General features: G+C 45.1%; 1 protein-coding gene across 2 annotated transcripts in view; it reads left to right on the top strand.

Moving 5' to 3' along the window:
- bltp3b (bridge-like lipid transfer protein family member 3B) overlaps window positions 1-16495 on the top strand; it is a 35389-nt gene that overhangs the window by 8022 nt on the left and 10872 nt on the right. For both annotated transcript variants that reach the window (XM_080050870.1, XM_080050869.1), the window contains exons 2-15: window positions 857-1019; window positions 2357-2395; window positions 7097-7188; window positions 7497-7686; window positions 8063-8203; window positions 8738-8905; window positions 9904-10084; window positions 10185-10268; window positions 10362-10526; window positions 11329-11441; window positions 11882-12023; window positions 12647-12840; window positions 14201-14950; window positions 15328-15983. In XM_080050870.1, coding sequence (XP_079906996.1) covers window positions 857-1019; window positions 2357-2395; window positions 7097-7188; window positions 7497-7686; window positions 8063-8203; window positions 8738-8905; window positions 9904-10084; window positions 10185-10268; window positions 10362-10526; window positions 11329-11441; window positions 11882-12023; window positions 12647-12840; window positions 14201-14950; window positions 15328-15983 — 3078 coding nt within the window. The remainder of the gene's footprint in view (window positions 1-856; window positions 1020-2356; window positions 2396-7096; window positions 7189-7496; window positions 7687-8062; window positions 8204-8737; window positions 8906-9903; window positions 10085-10184; window positions 10269-10361; window positions 10527-11328; window positions 11442-11881; window positions 12024-12646; window positions 12841-14200; window positions 14951-15327; window positions 15984-16495) is intronic.

Genomic DNA, 16495 nt, shown 5'->3' with positions numbered 1-16495 from the left:
CATGTCACTGGATCTGGGCTGTGTGTGTGTGTCTCAAATGTGAAATCAATTGGTTTTCGGGGAGATTCCATTAGCCTGAAAGAGTGCGAGGAGATGCTACAGCTCAATAAACCGTTAAGTGTCCCTCTATCCGGCCTCTCTTGCTAACTTATTAACCAATGGTCAAACTGTGAACGCAGGGCAGGATAACACTTAGGTCATGGAGATTAGGTCTATTTGCTTTAGGATAAAGAGCAGATCGAACGAACACACACAATCACTGCAACACACAGAGAAACCTTTTATTGTATGTACACACCTCATTTGTTCCTCCCAAGACACCGGGGTTATACATATCAATACTGGCTTATAGCTTTTTAAATGTGAGTAACCACGACGACGACACAATGTCCTCGCACTGAACACACACACATAATCCATTCTGCATTGATCTCACAACTGCAGTATTAAATGTGGTATACTATCGGCCCAAGGTCTTTACCTTACTTATACCGCTTTATGACACTGTCTGTCTTTTAATCCGCTATTGCAGTTTATGCTGCCATTACCAGACTAAAGTGACTGAAGCAAACGGTTAACTTGCTCATTGCTAAATACAATTAACAACAAAGCTAATATGAAGAGGAAAACATTTTTTGTTTCTTAACTCTGAAGTGTTTATTTCCATGCTTGTAGCTTGAAGGTTTATTTTCTCATCATATTCTCATCATTAAAAGCAACGTCTGAACTCAAATTCTAGGGTGTGATCTAAAATGAATGGCTCTTTTGGAAACAATATTATCCCTTCACAATACACCACCCAAGTCCCAAATGTCTCTAAAGTATTCCAACCTCTCTCATTGTGTGTGTTTTGTAGGTTTGCTAAGAACCTTTCTCCAGACAAGATCAACCTGAGCACGCTGAAGGGCGAGGGTCAGCTGACCAACCTGGAGCTGGATGAGGAGGTGCTGCAGAGTCTGCTGGACCTGCCCACCTGGCTCGCCATCAACCGCGTGGAGTGTAACAAGGCTGCTATCAGGGTGAGGGAGGGGCCACGTCATTGGTTGAAATTTTTTTTTTAAGGATGTGTTTCTGGTGTTTTTCAACCTTTTATTTGACAGTTCAAGTCAAAGAGAGTACATAGTGGAAATGGGGGAAAGAGAGTGTGGTTGACGACGTGCAGTAACGGTCCATGGGTTTGGATTTGAACCAACGCCCCACTATGCCACCGGAGTGCCACGTCATTGGTTGAATTTTTAAAAGAATATTTCGACACTGTGCCATGTAAAGGAACAGACTCCGACACACCCTGGAAACAGTGAATGGAGCGGTGTGTAGTTTGCTTCCAGAATGGACTTTATTCAGACCATGTCTCTCGTATTAACTTCTCCTATCTGCTGTGTCACTGACAGTGTGTGTAATACTAATGCATTGTTGTAACAGTAACACCACACATCATTTACAGTAAGCGGCAGCACACGTGTGTGTCTGCCGAGCATCAGATTTCTCAGTGGACAGTGGAGCTGGTCAATTGAAACCTGTGCTACAGCCTTGTTCCATTGTTAAGTGTTTACTGGTAAAACTGTTAAAAAAACAAGTATTAAGAAGAAAAAGGAGAACACTGCTGTGTATCTCACTTCCTCCCTTGTTAGATCCCCATCTATTGTCTCTTTCCTCTTCCTGTTATGGAGGCGTCAAACTAAACACTCTCACCTCTTTGAAAAGGACTGTCACACACACACACACACACACACACACACACAGATACACACACATACTTGCGTTGCTTTATGGTTTTGCTCATACACATACACTGATTGTAAAGTGCAATAAATGTTTCTGCTCTGACAAGTCAAAAAGCCATAAGCTCACGCCCCCTACTGGCGGCCACCTCTTGACATTTCAATGCAGGAGCCAAGGCGAATGAAAATCTCTCCTCAAATTCAATTTATAGCCACAAAATACTTAATAGCATTTTCTCCTATCTAGATTTATGACGTCTACAACTTGTCCACAACGTAAACATTTAATGATTTTGTCTGGATAATTTGACACGGACCCTCAATCAAGAGGCCTGGCGCGTGTAGAGGATTAATGGAGCTGAATGTAGCGCGTTGCCAGCCAGTCTAGACTAATTTATTTATTAATTGTTCTGCATTTATCTCTGAGCTACGTTAGCTTGTTGTTTTTTTGTGTGATTCAATTTTGCCCTGTTCGGGTGCTTTTTAATTCCATTTGAACAATAACATCCCATCCCCTGGTCATTTTAGTCTATCATTTGAGGCAGCACTTAAAGAGCTAAGTGCCCCGCTGTAGGCAGAACACTGTCGGGCTGGAAAAAAAATGCGAAGACGAATGTTCTGTTTTTCATTCACAGATACCATGGACCAAGCTGAAGACTCACCCAATCTCTTTGGTAAGTCTGATGATCTACTACACATGTTGCTCACACAGTCAAAACGGGTCTTTGATATGTTTTTCTTTCTATATTTAATGTCATTTTAAAGGTGGAGTCAGCGATTCTTTAGAACGCTTTTTGTCAAAATCTCCTCACAATCCACTACCTTTCCAAACTGTGTGCGCTGGAGAAAAAAATCCAGCGTTAATACACAGCCTAGGCTCTGTATGCACAGGTATTATTGTAACAATGAGGAGATATTCACTGATCTTGACAACAAGCATTCTCCAGAATGACCTTTTGTCATTGCATCTTCAATAAATATTGTTGGAAAGCAACTGCCAATGTTGGTGAATACATTTGATATTTCAGCAATGGGTCTTTTTCAAATGCTGAACTTCCAAAAGCAGCAGTAGTAGACACCTTGGACGGCCTTGAGGATGTGTTGTCTTTATCGTCCATAGCTCCTCAGCCTTGGTTTTTCTTTGACAGCAAGTTGGCTTCAACAGCGGCCATTTTCTCTATCTTTGTGCAGAGGTTTTTTCCCTTGTCAGTGTCTTTGTGTCTTTATGGAGGTCTGCCAGCCTCTCCCTCATGGCTCAGGGCGCAGGTGTCAGGTTGACACATTGCCAGGCCGGCCCCAGTCCCCAGGGGGGTGTTATGCCCAAATGCAATGACAACAACATACACTCCATTTTCTAACACAAGTCTCCACAAAACCTAAATGTTTATGTGTACTCCTCACTCCACATATATTAGCATCTAGGACATTTGTGGAACAATGTTTTAAAGGTGCAGTGTGTAGAATTTATTTGCATTTTTCAAAACAGACTTGGTAGAAATGGAATATAATATTAATAAGTGTGTTTAAAATAATGTATTGTTGCTTGAAAATAAAAGTTGTTTTACACCTTTTTTAAATACATTTTCAAAATAATATAATAGAACAAATTATCTGGCGAAAACAGATCTATTTATTTATCCCCAAAGTTACGTGAGGGGCGCTGCGTCAGAGCGACTCCCGACAGGGCTCAGGTTTTTGTTGTGCATTTCGTAGTTTCTTGTGTGCATCGTGTGTTGTTTTTACGTTTGTCAAGATGTCATCAACAACAGTGCTATACCTAGCGTGCATTTGGCTCATGATCGTGAGTTTATGCTGTGTAAATGGACTTTTTTCTGGACCGGCAACTCCATTCGCAGCCTACCCGGGCAGGCTCGTCTATCTGCGGGAGGAGCTGCTGGGGCTGAGCCGCGCTCACCTGGAGCCATCGCAGGTGTCCCTCTTCACAAACCAGATACCTCCGGAGCTAATCCGTGGAAACAAGCTGAGGCGAATACGGAGGAAAAGAGGGTCTAGAGGAGGGATTCGTAACAGACTGCGTAGAAGAGGCAGCCGACTACCTTTACCTGCCATAACCCTGTCAAACGTCAGATCGCTCCGAAACAAGTCTGACGAGCTGTCCACACTCGTGAGTTCGGATTCGGACTATCGGCAGACAAGTCTGTTCTGCTTTACAGAAACATGGCTATCAGAGGATGTGGATTTTAAACTGGATGGTTTTAATGTCATACGCTTTGACAGGGATGTACAGAGAACGCGGAAGTCGATTGGGGGCGGGCTCTGTATAGCTGTCAATAACAACTGGGCAACCAACTTCACTGTCAGAGAGACTCAGAGCTGCAAGCATTATGAACTAATGACTGTGTCCTTTAGACCGCACTATTTACCTCGAGAATTCTCCCAGATAACTGTGATTTTAGTATATGTACCTGGACCTGATTTTACAATGGCTGCTGAACACATAGCAGACAGCTACAACAGGGCTGTCAGTCAAACTGCTGATCAACCAGTATTTCTACTGGGGGATTTTAACAAATGTGACATCAACACACATCTACCCAACCTGGAGCAATATGTTACAGTCCCCACTAGAATGCACAATATACTGGACTTATGCTATGGTAACATTCAAAATGCATACATTTCAAAAGCCCGTCCTCCTATTGGTCGTTCTGACCACAATGTTATTTTATTGCTGCCAAATTACAGGTCACAGCTTAAAAGGGGAGTACCAGTTAAAAAAACAATTCATGTTCGAAATGAGGAGACCTCTGAAACATTGAGGGGATGTTTTGAATTGACAGATTGGGACTTGTTTTTTAATGATTGTGGGAATGATTTTAATTAATTGACTGATGTAATCACCTCTTACATATTATTCTGTGAGGATACTGTCACTCCTACTAAACAAATAACAATACATCCAAACAATAAACCATGGGTCACCAAGGACATGAAAATGTGTTTGGTCCAGAAGAAAAAGGCTTTTCTGGACGGTGACACTCACAGGGTGAAGGAACTAGAGAAGGAGTTCAGAAGGAAGGCTAAGATGGCCAAAATAAATTACAAGGACAAGGTTGAAGCCAAACTCACCTCTGGTAATGCAAGGGAGGCATGGCAGGGGTTAAACATCATGATGGGAAGAGCCCCCAAACCTGCAGGGATCAACTGCTCAGACCCCACCTCTTTTGCAGAGCAACTTAACAACTTCTTCAGCAGGTTCAACAGCAGCAGTACACCAACAAGCTGGACCCTCCCCAGCCCCAGTCCATCCCACCAGGCTGTCATCATAGATGAGGAGCTGGTGGCCTCTGTTCTGAGCCGAGTGAACCCACACAAAGCCCCTGGCCCTGACAGGCTCAGAGGCAGAGTGCTTAAGGCCTGCTCCACTCAGCTAAGTGGAGTCTTCACCAAGCTCTTTCAGAGCCTTCTGGATATAAGCTTTGTTCCCCACCAGTGGAAGGAAACCACCATCATTCCTATTCCCAAAAAGACACATGCCAAGGACCCAAAGGATTTTAGGCCAGTTGCCCTGACATCGGTACTGTGCAAATGTATGGAAAGAGTTGTAGGTGACCTTCTCTCCAGCATGGTAGCAGGAAGACTGGACCCACTCCAGTTTGCCTATAAGGCTAAACGAGGAGTGGAAGATGCAACTCTGACCCTTTTGGATACTGTGACCCGACAGCTGGACTCATCACACCCCCACACAAGGATTTTATTTATGGACTTCTCCTCTGCTTTTAATACTGTACACATATTCACACTGCTGCACTTTCTAGTGGAGCTTCAGGTCCACCCCACACTGATTTTATGGATTAAAGGTTTTCTACAGAACAGGCCACAACAAGTGCAGGTGAATGGTTTTAAATCCAGCAAAATGGTTTTAAATACTGGCCTCCCCCAAGGCTGTGTTTTATCCCCCATTCTCTTCTCTGTCTACACCAACAACATCTCGTGCAGTGGAGAAGGAATGACTCTTTTAAAGTATGCAGACGACATGGCCTTGGTAGCCCATTTGACGGACATAAGAGCACTGTCCGACTACCATCAGACAGTGAACACCTTGGCCACAAGTTTCCAGGAAATATCGCTGGAACTAAACATTGACAAAACAAAGGAGCTTTGCTGTCGGAGCAGGGGAACACGGAGCTCACAGGAAATGTTTCAACCACTCAGCATCTACGGTCAGCCAGTTGAACAGGTTGAGGTTTTTAAATACCTTGGCACAGAGCTGGACACATCACTGTCCTTCTCGCATCATGCTGACTCTGTGTACAGGAAGGCCCAACAGCGCCTCCACCTGCTGAGGAAGCTCAGAGTTTTTAATGTCAGCAAGGACATTTTAACTGTGGTTTACTGTTCACTCATTGAATCCATACTCACTTTCAATATCTCAGCCTGGTACAACACCCTCACCGTCAAGCACAAAACAAAACTGGCACGTATAGTAAATCAGGCTGGCAAAATAATTGGCTCTCCCCAAACCCCCCTACCACAACTGTACACCCGGTCAGTACTCAGGAAAGCCAATACAATCACACAGGACCCCACCCACCCCCTCCACCAATCCTTTGATTTACTGCCATCAGGTCGACGCTACAGGGTCCCGTTGGCACGGAAAAACACCTACAAAAAATCTTTTATCCCCACTGCCATCACCACACTGAACAGTCACAAATAGGCAACATATCTCACTCCACTCAGTCACCCCTTTGCACTGCTTGCATTTGTTGGTATTTATTTATTGTCATTGTTTGGGACTCTCTGTTTTGTATGTATTTATTTATTTTGTGTACATTGAACCTGCCCTGTCAAAGATGAATTTCTGTCAATTGTGACAGACAATAAAGTTTTTCTTATCTTATCTTATCTTATCAAACATTTGGCATGAATATCACACCCACATGATACCAGGGGCATTGTGTTAACAGGTAGCACATTAGCAATGTGTTGAATCTGCTGTTAGTCACTGTACAGTGGATCCAAGTGGACTCACACCATCAACAAAAGCAAGGCCTTTGAACTATTATACAACAGTGTGAACAAGGGAGAGAGAGCGTATGATAGAGAGGATACTGCCTGAAGGGGGTGTGCGTACAGAGAGAAACTTCAGTTTTGATGTGTTTTTGTTTTGTGTGTATAAAGGAACAATGTGCAGGCATCCAAAATGGATTACAAAGAGACAAACTGAGTCATAAAAATGTTGATTTGAAATAGCCACAGCAGCTTCATAACAGAAGTGCTACAGATTAAATCGTTTGTGTTCGTTTGGTGATGGTCAAAGATGAGTATCAGTCAGTCTACAGACTCAAATAGAGAAAATATTGTTTCATGAAGCCGTCTGTGAAGTTAAGCCTGTGATTTGTTTCTTGCAGACTCTGGATAAAGTGGTGATGGAGATGAGCACCTGTGACGAGCCCCGCCCCCCCAATGGCCCGTCGCCCATAGCAACAGCATCGGGACAAAGGTGAGCTCTTGCTGCTCTCTTGCTGCTGTACTTCTTGTAATAATAATCATAGTCATGGTTTGTTTTCTATAGTGGCTTTAAAAAGAAACCCAAGGACGCTTTACAAAAGTACAGGGGGATAAAAAGAAAAAAATAATGAACACAAGCAAGGGCTGATAAAGTAAAGAAATAAACACTAAAAAACACAATAGAAACTGTAAGCTCCATTAACTGCTTTTGGGTGAAAAACGTATTAAAAAAACCAACGAATTCTTGTAAATTTTGTTGAAACTCAATGCGTTGCTTCCACTCCTTGTCCGTGTGTGCAGTGAGTATGGCTTTGCTGAGAAGGTGGTGGAGGGGATGACTCTGACCATCAACTCCATAGTGATCCGGATCAGTGCCAAGGCCTTCAACGCGTCCTTTGAGCTCTCACAGCTGCAGGTCTACAGCGTCAACACCAGCTGGAGCATCAGTGACCTGAGGTTCACCCGCATACAGGACCCTCAGAGGGGGGAGGTGGGCCGCTTATTTATCTGTTCCTCTTTGATTACATATGCACAGCCTAAAGTTAGTTTACAAAACATATTCACAATTATTTTCAGGCACCTGGAACCAAATCTTAGACTACAATATGTTTGTAAACCAAACTGTGGGCCCTGCTGCTGCTGTAAACAAGACAGGGAAACAGTCATTTTTCGGGTAGCTTTCTAACTTCAAACCGTGTTCAAGGGATCCAATTTTCCCATGAAGAAAGTTTGTGACAATAAACCTTAAAAAAAGTCACTTCTCTGACATACCCAAAGTTACATAGTGCACCTTTAAAAGTTACCTTGATTGTTGATTAACCATAGTGTTATTTTTTAATCATATTAACATGCCTGTTTTGTTCCAGATCCTGACCTTCAAAGAGATCAGCTGGCAGATGATCCGTATCGAGGCCGATGCCATCCAGAGCACCGAGCACGAGATGCTGAGCGCTCCCATCCGCCTCATCACCAACCAGTCCAAGATCAGAGTCACTCTCAAGAGACGGGTCAGACACTAACTCTCACTCTCGCACACACACGCAACACTTTTGAATTGATTCAGACATTCCTTTTAGGGAATCTGAATGACCGGGTTTGAAACCGATACTGCTCTCTTGTTCACTGTAAACAGTGTTCCCTTTGTGCAGCCTTACAGGCTGCATGGCCAACGGCAGCAACAAATCAAACGGCTAGTGTGAGATTTGATATAATGCAGCACAAAGTCTTTTTTCTAAGGATTGTGAAAATAATTATTAACACCATTTGTTTCTTTAAGCAAACTTATCATCTCACAAAATACGCTGTCAATGCAATAATAGTTCATATTGTAAAAATGGAATTTTTTTTTAGTGATTCAGCAGATAAATAAAATGTGAAATATTTACAGCTTTTTTTTCAGGAAAAAATCAGTTTATTAACAAAGACATCACACAATAAGATAATTTCCCTTAGAGTGTCATGTTGCATTATTAGTAGCTCTCGGGCTACTTCCTCCACCTGCATAATGCATGTTTATACCAACGGCTCTGCCTCTACCTCAGATTAAGGACTGTAACGTGGTGGCCTCCAAGCTGATCCTGGTGCTTGACGACCTGCTGTGGGTTCTGACTGACTCCCAGCTCAAAGCCATGGTGCAGTACGCCAAGTCTCTGAGTGAGGCCATGGAGAAGTCTGCTCAGCAGAGGAAAAGCATGGCCACAGAGGACCAGGTACACACTCCATATATACACACACTCACACTCACTCCATCCATGCATTTACCATTTATCTGTACTTCTTTCTCACTCAGAATAATGGCCGCTTGTGGTATAGTGGTTAGAGCGCCTCCTCTTCTTAGCATCCAGCCCGGGTCGTTCTCTGCATGTTATCCCCCTCTCTGTCCCATTTCATCTCTGTCTCTCCAAACTGTCTAATACAAAAAAGCATAGAAATGCCACAAAACAATTAAAAAAAATTATGATTATTTTTCTCCCACTCTTTCCCTCCATTCCGCCCTCTGCGGTTATGACATGTCATGTTCTGTGTCATTGTCTCAGTGTCACTCCCCCGATGCCATATGGCGTCTGACAGCCTACACCATCTCTGTCTCTCTCTCTGTTGCTCCCTGTGTCTTTCAGTCTGGCCTATTTTTGTCTTTGTGAACACAAACACTTAAAAGATTTATATCGCCCACTCAAATTCCCACCTTCCACGTCCCAGGGGAAACAATACAAATACGAAAACATATTGCTCACTGTTTCACTGTAGTTTAGTTTCACACGCCATCTGCTGGAAGATTTGAGTAGTGCATGACTCAGCTGTTTATTGAACCTTTTTTGTCTGTTAAAGGTGCAGTGTGTAGTTAAGGTGTATTTTGGCATCATCTAGAGGTGTAAGTTCTACATAGCAATGCTCCCTGTCTACCTCTCCTGTTCATTTACAGAAGCTACACTAAACACGAAGCCCACTATTATAAGCATCAACAGAAACACATCCGCATCTTTTAAATCCATAAAACTAAAACGGTTTCTACACGTGTGTGTGTGTGTGTGTGTGTGTGTGTGTGTGTGTGTGTGTGTGTGTGTGTGTGTGTGTGTGTGTGTGTGTGTGTGTGTGTGTGTGTGTGTGTGTGTGTGTGTGTGTGTGTGTGTGTGTGTGTGTGTGTGTGTGTGTGTGTGTGTGTGTGTGTGTGTGTGTGTGTGTGTGTGTGTGTGTGTGTGTCCTCCAGGAGTCCTCCTTGGCCCCCTCAGCCCAGCAGGTGCGCACCCAGCAGGCGTCCACAGCGGCGGACCAGGGCGCCACCATGGCCAAGCTGTTCAGCGCCTACGACGTGTGTGAGACGTCACACCACCTCCAGATCACACACCTCGACCTGCACATCTGTGACGACATCCACGCTAAGGACAAAGGTAGCGTGTTCACAGGTCTACACGGACTGACCCTCAATATGTTTGCCTGTATACAATTTAATTAAAAAAAACTACGTCTTTATGTCTTCCCTCTGTGCAGTGACCAACAAAAGGATAGCAGGTGGAGCCATGCAGCTTTCTTTCAGCTCCATCACTCTGGACTACTACCCGTCACACAGAGCAGGTATGAACTAGCCGTTAAACATCCATTGGTGGGAAAATAACGTTTGCAGGTCTTAACAACGTCTAACCTGCAGTGTTATCCTGTCCTCTGCAGGAGACAGTTGTGTCCACTGGATGCACTACAGCGAGGCCACAAAGACCAGGGAGGGCTGGGCGCGCAGTCTGCTCGATGAGTTCAAGGCCAACGTGGAAATGTTAAAGACCACAGTGAAAGACCATCAAGGCCCCGCCGCTGCTACACACACTTCCCCACAACACGGTAAACACACACACACACACACACACACACCTGGACACATGTTTAAATATTGTTAGGTACAACCCACCCTGCGTTCCACTACCCATACTATTGCTATTTGGGCGTTTCTGACCCACAAACCCATGCACACCAGAAGTGACGTCACATTGACGGAGCCTCCGTATAAAAACAACCGGGGATGAGACGGATAAAAAAACAAGAGCAAAGATCAAGGTGCAATGTAATGATGAAATAAATAAGTAAACGTATGTGTGCCTACTGCATGATAACTAGATTATTTTTATGGTCAAATGTAGTATGTAAAATAGAAAAAAAGTATGCAATTTGGAACGCAGGGTTAATTTGTTCAGGCTCATCAAATATTCTTGTTTTGGAACAGACACACTTACAGACAGACACACAGACACACACAGACACAGACATCATCCCTGTGGGTTTTCTGTCCTCCAGTGTCCCTTAGGGACGATGTGTATGATCCTGTAGGAAGTCACCAGAGAGCAGCAGGAGGAGTAGGGCTTAGGGAGGCAGATGGAGGACTCGTAGAGTGGATCGGGTGGACACTGCCTCCGGCCCAGTGCTGCTGGTGCCTAGAGCCAGGTACCGCGGTGTGTGTGCGCACGCTCTTGGTGCGGTGATACACACCTTTTTACAAGGCACAGGGGTTATCTCGTTTGGAAAACTGAGAGGTGGTTCTATTTGTCTCCCTCTTTGCCATTCTGTTTTCAATGTTATTCCTCTTTGTTATTTTCTTTCTTTCTCTCTCTCTCCTTCTCTCTCTCTCTTTCCATCTCTCTCTCTCCAGGTAAGATCAGCACATCCAGTACATCCTTCAGCCCTCCTCCTACCACCAGCTCTAAGACCCAGCTCATGTCCAGCTCTTTTGTTCTCAGGATGGCTGACTTCAGTATCTACCAGGTCACTGCAACACACACACACACACACACACACACACACACACACACACACACACGCACACACACGCACACACTATTAAGTTATCGTTATTAGTCAATTTACATGAGGCACATTGAGATTCGTCTTTTCGCATATCCCCTCTCAAGTTACCACAGTTTGGAGGGGGTCAGAGCACAGGCTCAGCCATAGTACAGCGCCCCTGGAGCATTTTGGGGTTAAGTGCCTCAAGGACACAATGGTAGAGATGGTGGGCACAATACATGTAGTACTAGCCACCATTAGTTTTACTTCTAACACCCTCTTGTCCGGTGCCGGGGATCGAACCAGCGACCTCACGATTACTGATCGGCCCCTCTTTTTCCTCTTGGCCATCCTATACGCCTTATCACCACCACAAGAATGTGTTCACTATTGCCAACTTTCCCTGTGTATTGCTTTAGGTGTCAACAGCGGACCAGCGTCGCTCCAGCCCCAAAGCCATGATCTCCTGCAATAAGAAGTCCCTGTACCTTCCCCCAGAGATGCCTGCCATTCACGTGGAGTTCACAGAGTACTACTTCCCCGATGGCAAAGACTACCCCAGTAAGACTTCTGTGTGATTTAGTAGCGGGCTCATTTTAAAACCATTAAACCCTTGTATTAGTAGTTCTCAAGCTGCGTAAATAGCACTTTTTTAAAACACCAAGGCAAACTGTTTTGGCAGCGACTTTCCTCTCTCTCTCCCTTATGGATCTATTCAGCTAATTACCTCATTGGTTCAGCTGTGTGGAAGTCATCGACTGCTGAGTGGCGGAGAGGGGAATTGATTTTCTGAATTATGCCCCGTGCGCTCTAATTGAGGACTCGCCAAATTAAACGTGATTCCTCACAAATGAACTACATTAGGGAATGTTAAACGAACATTTAGAGGGATTTTTCTTCTTTGTGGAAAGAAGTGGAGAAAACAGAGGGTACGTGCAATGTTTTAAAAGCAATGCAAAAAGTATTGAATTTAATATTCTCAAAATACTGTTAGAAACCTGTTTTGCAGCTAAGGCCATGGAGAAGGGTTCATTATGTGACAAATAAGTGACAAGGGAACCGTAGATGTAATAGCAGCCACCACTATTACAAATAACACCCTCCTGTCCGGTATAGGCCATTGTACCACCCATTTGCTTGAAGAACTTCCATAACACCATACCCCCTCTTCCTCTCTCCTCTAGTCCCCTGTCCTAACCTGTACGCTCAGCTAAACGCGCTGCAGCTGGTGCTTGACCCTCGTAGTCTGGTGTGGATCAACCTCTTTGCCCTGGACCTGCGCCAGAGTCTGGAGCAGTTCATGGAGATATACAAGCTCAGCGACAACCAGAAACCAGAGGAGCACGTGGACATCAAGGTCGATGGCCTCATGCTCAAGGTAAAGGTGGTGTGCAGAATAGGCAGACATATGACAATCTACTCAGATTAAAGCAGCTCCGAGTAACATTTAAATATCTTTTAAACAGCCTCATGTTTCCTCTCATAATCTTAAATTACCTTTAACAGCAAACGAGACCATCAGTGCAAATAAATAAGTTTTTATATAGTTTTTATTACTGCGTTTGGTCTGGTCGCACACCCAGTCCGATTTTCGGTTCACGCGTGCATGCTCTATGGTCACATATCCGTATTGGTCGCAGATTTCAGTGTGGCGCAGCAACGCGATTTGAGAAGCCTATCCCTCCAGGTGAGGGAAGGGGAGCGGGAGCCTTGTTTGAGACAGTTATTTGTCGTCATAATGACTGATAACGGGGCTGAACCATCAAAGAAAAAAAATAAAATGCAATGAAGAAAAGCTAAAAGGAAGAGTGATAGGCGGGCGGGAGGACGTTGCTAAGCAACGTATACACAATTTCACAGGAGCGAACTAGACTGCAGTGTTTACTCCTAAATGAATGAGCGGTAGCCTACTAAAACAAAGTTTACTTTGCCTCACCAGCATCATCAGATGACCATTATTCATCTGAAATAGTCATTATTTACAACATAAACACATTACCTCATCGTGATCCATACTAACTGCCGTCTCTCGTTCATTCGCTTTGTGTGAGAGGTGACACTGCATCAACTCATTGCAATCAGGTGTGTGTAGCACTGACTGGCATTAGTTGATGCTGTGTCACTAACCACTCTCACGGAGCTGAAAAGAGTCCGGTGCCCTCACACTTTCAACACACGGACATGCACTATATTGCTTCCTGATCATTTGAATCTCGCACGCCCGGCACGAGCTAGAAAACAGCTTCACGACAGCTGGGGTTGTAAAAATACTACCGCTTTTGTCCAAAGGGGCCGCCAACGTGCAATGTTACTCGTAGTGGCTTTAAGTTAAGTTATCTTTATGATTCAATTTACACAAGGCACATTGAAATTCATCTTTTTTAGTCTCGCCAGGCTTTAGGATTGTATTCCGTGGAACTAATGGTAAATAGACACCACTTACATGGTGCTTTCTCCCTGTTTTTTCACAGACCGAAAGTGCTTTACATTGTTTTGTACAATACTCACCCAATCACATACACATTCATACACCGATAGCAGCAGCTGTCACACAAGCTAACTTTCGGGAGTCATTTTGGGTTCAGTGTCTTGTCTAGGGACATGTGGCGGGGAGGCAGGGGATCGAACCAGCGGCCCTACGCTCCAGTGGACGACCGCCCCACGCCTTTCGCCACAGCTGCCCAGTGAATGATGCACCACTGATGCCCTTTATATATTTTTTCTCTCTTCTCCGTTAGCTGGTGATTCCCACAGACCAGGACGCCTCCTGTCCCGCCGACCTGCCGCGCTCTATCTCCGTGCAGACTTCAGAGATGGTCGCGACAAACACCCGTCACCCGGCCAACTGCACCCGCTCCCACCTGGAGTCCCTGCTGCAGGCCTTTGAGGAGGAGCCCTTCTTCTCTCCCTCTTTCTGCTCCTTCCCTCGCTCTTCCTCCTCCTCTCCTCTCCTCCATCCCGTCTTCCAGCGGCACGCCCACGAGCAAGACACCAAGCTGCACGACATCTACCGCGGCCTGACCGTGCCCACCATGGGGACGGACGCGCTCAAGATGCCCGCCGCCACCGACTTCTGGGCGCTGCACTTTGCCCAGTTCTGGGTGGACTACGAGGGCACGCGCGGGGGCAAGGGGCGGCCGCAGCCCTTCGTGGACTCTTTCCCCCTCACTCTGTGGGCGTGTCAGCCAGCCAAGATGGTGCAGCACCAGGATAGGTTAAGGAGCGCTGCTGGGTCGGCCATTTTGTCACGGAGCACGTCTGGGGAGGCGGTTGCTAGGCTGCAGAGGAAACGCCTGCTGAAGGAGTATTACAGCACGGAAGCTGCAGCAACGCAAAAAATAGATGCAACACCGCCACCTAGCAACGGACTCCATAAACCTCGGTCGTTAGACAGTCTGCCTTCATCCTCCTCTTCTTCTCTGTCCGCATCCAGTACAGACGCAGGTTTGCATGTGCTGGTGCACGTGCAGAAGCATTTAAGCGCACAGGTATGTTTTTCATTGGTATATATATTTTTTTTCAATATTGCTCAATGCATTAAGTTGTTGTAAATATATATGGAAAATTCTGGCTGTCAAAAAGCAACAATTTTCTGCACGTGTGAGTCTGTCATGTGGGATATTCTGGGAATTGCTCATCAGATTTTTCATTAAATGTGTTTTAAATTTGCTGGTCCCATCATCTTAAAAGTGATGACTTAATTAAATAGTTTAAAACAGCGGTACTAGCATGCTAACATGCTCGCAATGACAATGCAAACATGTTGAGCATGTTTACCAGAATGTTAGCATGCTAACTAGCACATAATACATCAATAGTTTTCCCACCACATGATGTAATAACCCCTCTGTTCGTGTGTGTCCAGGTGAGCCACCGGCAGTACGTGTTTCTGATGCTCCTCCAGCGCAGCATCAAAGCTCTGCAGCAGACACTGCAGCAGGACCTGGAGCGTATGTGTTCCAAGAAGGATCGCAACAAGGACCCTTCCCAGCCCCCAGCCGCCCAGCACCAGCCCTTCACCGTCTGCCTGGGCCTCCTGCTGAAGAGCGCCGAGGTCTCCCTGCTCCTGAAGCCTGTTCCCCCGCCCGAGGGCTCTCGATCCCCCCTAGGGTCAGAGCAAGTCTCCCCCTCTGAGAGCCGTGGAACTCTGGAACCTGGGAGCGACATAGGAGAGGGGGGTGAGAAAGGTACTAGTGAGGGGTCTGGGTCGGCCAAAGGGTCCTGCAACACCGTAGACCAGCTGCTATGTGGGGAAAGCTCCTCAGAGGGACCCGCCCCGCTCCTCCCCACTTCAACCACACGTAGAGACTCCAATCACAGAGCCTCATTGGAGGAAAGGACTACAGCAGCTAAGAACTCTGGGAGACGCAGTTCAGATGAAGGAGGGGGGCGCGTGGTGGACGGTGGTTTGGGCGGGTGTGAAGAAGCCCAGGGGAGTGACGCCCTGTCTGACCCGCTAGGCAGCAGCAAAGAGTGGACCGATAAAGACGCAGGCGGCAAGATGCCACAGTCTAGTTCCAGGTAAGGAGTTTATATTACAACAAGGCTTAAGTGTGATGAAACGGGCATTTATGATTTACTATCTATCTATCTATCTATCTATCTATCTATCTATCTATCTATCTATCTATCTATCTATCTATCTATCTATCTATCTATCTATCTATCTATCTATCTATCTATCTATCTATCTATCTATCTATCTATCTATCTATCTATCTATCTATCTATCTATCTATCTTTTTTTCCTTCTTTTTAATACATTATTTGGTCAATTTTCAGATAGTGAATAAACCACTATTTTGATTTTGATGATTGATACATTTTCGGCCCTTTTTAAAAGTAATCACATATTGTCATATTTTTTTAGATTTCATAACTGAATTTCCCCGACCCCTTTTGAATCAATTCAGATGATGATGTAATCTAGTGCAAGTCTTCTTCTTCTAGTTGAATCTGTTAACTTCTGAACACAAGAGCCGTGTGTTGATCTCCCTCATGAGTGTTTGTCAGTATGAGTGTGTTCAGGCCAT

The sequence above is a fragment of the Ammodytes marinus genome (assembly GCF_949987685.1).
Source record: "Ammodytes marinus genome assembly, chromosome: 22".
NCBI lineage: Eukaryota > Metazoa > Chordata > Actinopteri > Uranoscopiformes > Ammodytidae > Ammodytes > Ammodytes marinus.
Note: the sequence above shows the minus strand (reverse complement) of the source record. Positions and strands in the feature narration are given on the sequence as shown.